This window comes from Aegilops tauschii, chromosome 3 (assembly GCF_002575655.3).
Source record: "Aegilops tauschii subsp. strangulata cultivar AL8/78 chromosome 3, Aet v6.0, whole genome shotgun sequence".
NCBI classification, from domain to species: Eukaryota; Viridiplantae; Streptophyta; class Magnoliopsida; order Poales; family Poaceae; genus Aegilops; species Aegilops tauschii.
Window position 1 is genome coordinate 620,436,282 of NC_053037.3, and position 4,766 is coordinate 620,441,047.

Genomic DNA, 4,766 nt, shown 5'->3' on the forward strand with positions numbered 1-4,766 from the left:
AAACCGAAAACAAACGTAAGCCCTCCATCCGGCGGGATATAAACTATAAGGGCCTGCCTATTCTTCATGTGCCTGAAAATATCACTTGCATCAGTCACTTCCATCCAGAGGCATTAGATCTTCATCCAACGGCTGGAACCAGATCGAGCACTATTCATCTTCTACTTCTTCCTTCTTCTACCTCGTGCAGCCGCCTGCTAACCCAGGCCTAACCGCCGGCCTCTGCCCCCCGATGCCGACGACAAGTGCCGCCCCGCCATCCCCTCTACCTCCCCCCCACCGTCGTGCTGGCCTCCTCCCCGGGCATCCCTCTAAGCCCCATCCCGATGAACAATTCTGGCGACCCCCCCCCCCCCCCCCCACACACACACACTCCTGCACCCCACCCCCTAGTTAAGTTTCTAACTCGCTTCCGCCGGCTATCGCTCGTGCACGGATCAGCCTTGCCGTGGCTGGCGCTCCTCACGCCGTCCCTGCCTTAGGCTTCACCCTGCGCTTTGCAAAAATTGTGACTGGCGTCACCAAAACTTGATTTTATATAAAAAAACGAGACCAACCCGGGCTAGACTAGCCTGTTGACATTCTTTTATATAGAAGAAAACTCCGTGAGCACCAAACGCTCAAGCCGAGATTTGAACCCTGATGGACTGGCTGCAAACTCCCGCGCCTTGCCAACTGAGTTACGCCCAGTTTTATCGAGGAGTCCAAAATCCATACTGAACAAAAAGGAATCGAAAAAGCCAAGTGAACCGGGTTCAGATTCAGATAGGATACGGTGTAGTAGTACAACTCGGTCACGGAGGTCCAGGTGGCGTTGTTCTCAAGCGGCCCAGAATCCAGATCTTTTCCCGATAAAGTGTCCACCGTAAAACGGGGGCGGCCGGCGAGACGCGCGCCGGAGATCTGGGCGGCCATGGCGGTGGAGACGTGGATCCGCACCGCCCCCGGCACCGCCATCCGGTTCAACGTGCTGGCCCTGGGCGAGGAGCGCGCCGGCCTCTCGTCCGTGCACCTCCGCTGCACCGTCACCCTCGAGCACGCCACCCGCCGGCTCCGCGGCAGCGGCCTCGTCCTCCCCGACCGCGTCAGGCCCGAGTTCCTCCTCCAGCAGCAGCCGTCCACGTCCGACGAGGTGCGCGACCTGCGCGACCCCTCCGTCCTCCTCCGCCCCGACGACGTCCTCCGCGCCGTGCTCGACATGCTCGCCTCCGCGCCCGTGCTGCGCGGCCTCGACCTCTCCGATGAGTCCGCCTGGGACGGCGAGCACGCGCCGCGGCGCGTCGCGGCGTGGCTGCGCGAGCAGGGCTCCCGCTGGCTCGCCTCCTGCCCGGAGCGGCGCTGCCGGTTCGAGGTGGACGCGCGGCTCCGGGTGACGCGGGTGTTCAGCGAGCCCCGGGCCGTGCTCCGGCGGTGCGTCGAGGTGGCGATGCAGACGGTGGAGCCCGGGTCGGAGGAGGAGTGCCGGATCTGCCTCGACGAGTTCCGCGACGGCGGCAAGTCCGGGCCGGTGAACCTGCCCTGCTCGCACGCGTACCACGCGCACTGCATGCTCACCTGGCTCGACCGCGGCGCCATCTGCCCCACCTGCCGCCACGACCTCGCCGGCATGGTCGCCCCCGCGCCATGGGTCGCGCCGACGGCATGGGCGGCACCGACGACGGCGAGCTCCAGTACTGCTACGGCCAGGCGGCCCGGGTTGCGGGCGCGGGGACGCCGGTGAGCGGCAACTGTGCTAACCACGCAGACGGAAGATGGCAGTTCGAGAAGTAGGAAGGCCACGCATCAAAGATATTTTTTCGTGCATAATATGTGAAATCGACGCAATAGTTTCCACCACTCAAATCCAAAATCCGATGCATGCAAAGCTGAATTTTCTCATGGTTTAGTTGACTGCCACGTCTACTCCTTTCACCAGCAGCGTTGTCGACCCGCCCACCCCTGCCGCCATAACCGCCGTCCCCGGTCATCCGCGGCGACATCGGCCCTGGCCGTCCTTCTACATGTGCATGGCCATTGCCCTATCCTCTCCCGGCCATCCCTCTACTCCCACCACCGTGCCGTCGTGCCCCCGATCATCCCTCTACTCATCCGACCATGCTGTCGAGCCATTCTGTCACGCAGAGATAACCCTTGGGAAAATTTTGTTTTTGCCAATCTAGATTTTGCCAATTTTTCTTATGCCACTCTAGATTTTGACATTTCACTTTTGCCGCTCTTAGCTTTTGACAATTATCACAATTGCCATTCTGTGGCAAAAGCAAAATATTTTTATTTCATTTTTGCCACTCTTAGCTTTTGAAACGTATCACAATTGCCACTCTGAAAATTTTGCTTTTGCCACGGGAATGACAGTTGTGATAATTGTCAAAAACTAAGAGTGGCAAAAGTGAAATCTCAAAATCTAGAGTGGCAAAAACAAAAATTTTCCATAACCCCTCCCCCTACCACCACCCGCACTCTCACCCATCAACCTTCGCCTACGACTTCATGGCCAGCCCCTCTGGCTTGTTTGTCCTCATCAGCAACACCGCAGTCTCTGGCTCCGTCCTTTGCTTCCTATGGGAATCGATTAAATCCTCAAGAAAAACAGGCAACTAAACATTAGCAAATGTGTGCAAAATATATATGGTAATTCTGGAGGGAGAAGCCAAATAGAGGGATGGGCACCATCCCTCACATAGTACCCTACCGATGTGTGCCCCCCCTTCGCCTACGACTTCATGGCCAGCCCCTCTGGCTTGTTTCTCCTCACCGGCAACACCGCAACGTCCCCGTCCCCGCCTCGGGCTCCATCCTTTGCTTCCTATGGGAAATTAAATCCTGAAGCAAAATAGACAACTAAATATTAGCAAATGTGTGCAAAATATATATTGTAATTATGGAGGGAGAAGGCAAATAGAGGGATGGTCACCACCCCTCACATAGTACCCTACCGATGTGTGACCCCCCCCTCCCCGAATTGCCGTTTTGGATCATACTGAAGACCTAGAAGCAAATCTCCCATTGCAACGCACGGGCCCTTTGCTAGTAGTAAATAATAGTCTTAATTATAGCATGAATTGTAGATGGTTGTCTAAATTTACTCTGGATTTTAGGGTTTTAGCTAGCTAGTTTTTTAAATTTGTAGTCTGAATACTAGTCTGACTTGCAATTTAGGGTTTCAGATTAGTCTGAATAGCAGTCTCTCTTTGATTCTAGATGGTTTCAACTTTGTAATTTTTGGCTCAGAGCTTTGTAAGATTTTTCGGGTTAGGGCTAGCTTAGTATGACCTCTAGTTTGCTAATATACTTTTGATTTGTTTCTATACTTAAATATTAATCTCCAATTGCTAATTGGTTATTATTGTACTTTTGATTTGTAGTTTGGATGAAGGTGACGTTTGAAATGTGAGGTTCTAATTTTATGGTAGGCACAATATGCAATTGACAACCAAGGTGTTTAAAAACACAACAGAGCAACAATATTTGTGCGTCTTCGCCATCGACGGCGACGATAGGCAGCGGCGACGAGCGACACGAGGAAGGCAGTTGGCTGCTGTTTTCTATGCGGGGCGTAATGGCAGTGAATGCAACGAATGTGACTAGGCGGCGTGGGAAGGACTTACTGGATTTTATCGTGGGTGAGAATGCGAATCAGCCGCCACGCTATGTCGCCAACGGTCGTCGTGAGGAGCACTATAGGGAGCAAAAAGTATCGAGCGAACGAGCCTCTTCGGCCTACTCCACTCGGGCCGAAACGACATGGTACGACTGGCCCATCGACGACTGTTAACGGGCCGCACATGCTTTGTCACGTCGAAACGAGCTCAACTTTTGGCTCAATGTTTTTTCCCAGCGTAAAAAATTCGCTGTGATGAGAAATGCACCAATTTCTAAAGGATGGTTGATACGTCTCCAACATATCTATAATTTTTGATTGTTCCATGCTATTATATTATCAATCTTGGATGTTTTATAAACATTTATATGCTATTTTATATAATATTTGGGACTAACCTATTAACCTAGAGCCCAGTGCCAGTTTCTGTTTTTTTCCTTGTTTTTGAGTTTCGCAGGAAAGGAATATCAAACAAAGTCCAATTGACCTGAAACTTTACGACGATTGTTTTTGGACCAGAAGAAGCCCCCGAAGCAAAAGATTTGGGCCAGAAGAGCCACGAGGCCTCCACAAGGGTGGAGGGCGCGCCCTCCGACCTTGTGGGCCCCTCGTGCATTCCCCTGACTTGTTCTCGACGCCAACACCTCTTATATATCCCAAAACCTCCAGAACAGAACCTAGATCGGGAGTTCCGCCGCCGCAAGCCTCTGTAGCCACCAAAAAACCAATCGGGACCTTGTTCCGGCACCCTGCCGGAGGGGGAAATCATCACCGGTGGCCATCTTCATCACCCCGGTGGTTTCCATGATGAGGAGGGAGTAGTTCACCCTCAGGGCTGAGGGTACGTACCAGTAGCTATGTGTTTGATCTCTCTCTCGTGTTCTTGATTTGGCACGATCTTGATGTACCGCGAGCTTTGCTATTATAGTTGGATCTTATGATGTTTCTCCTCCTCTACCTTATTGTAATGGATTGAGTTTTCCCTTTGAAGTTATCTTATCGGATTGAGTCTTTAAGGATTTGAGAACACTTGATGTATGTCTTGCATGTGCTTATCTGTGGTAACAATGGGATATTCACGTGATCTACTTGATGTATGTTTTGGTGATCAACTTGCGGGTTCAGTGACCTTGTGAACTTATGCATAGGGGTTGGCACACGTTTTCGT

At 52.5% G+C, this 4,766-nt stretch overlaps 1 protein-coding gene across 1 annotated transcript; it reads left to right on the plus strand.

Moving 5' to 3' along the window:
* The first annotated feature begins 478 nt into the window (after positions 1-478).
* Positions 479-1,870, plus strand: LOC141021105 (uncharacterized). Its single transcript, XM_073496029.1, has one exon. It carries the CDS (start codon positions 914-916, stop codon positions 1,718-1,720), a length of 807 nt encoding a protein of 268 aa, XP_073352130.1. The 5' UTR covers positions 479-913; the 3' UTR covers positions 1,721-1,870.
* The last annotated feature ends 2,896 nt before the right edge of the window (positions 1,871-4,766 follow it).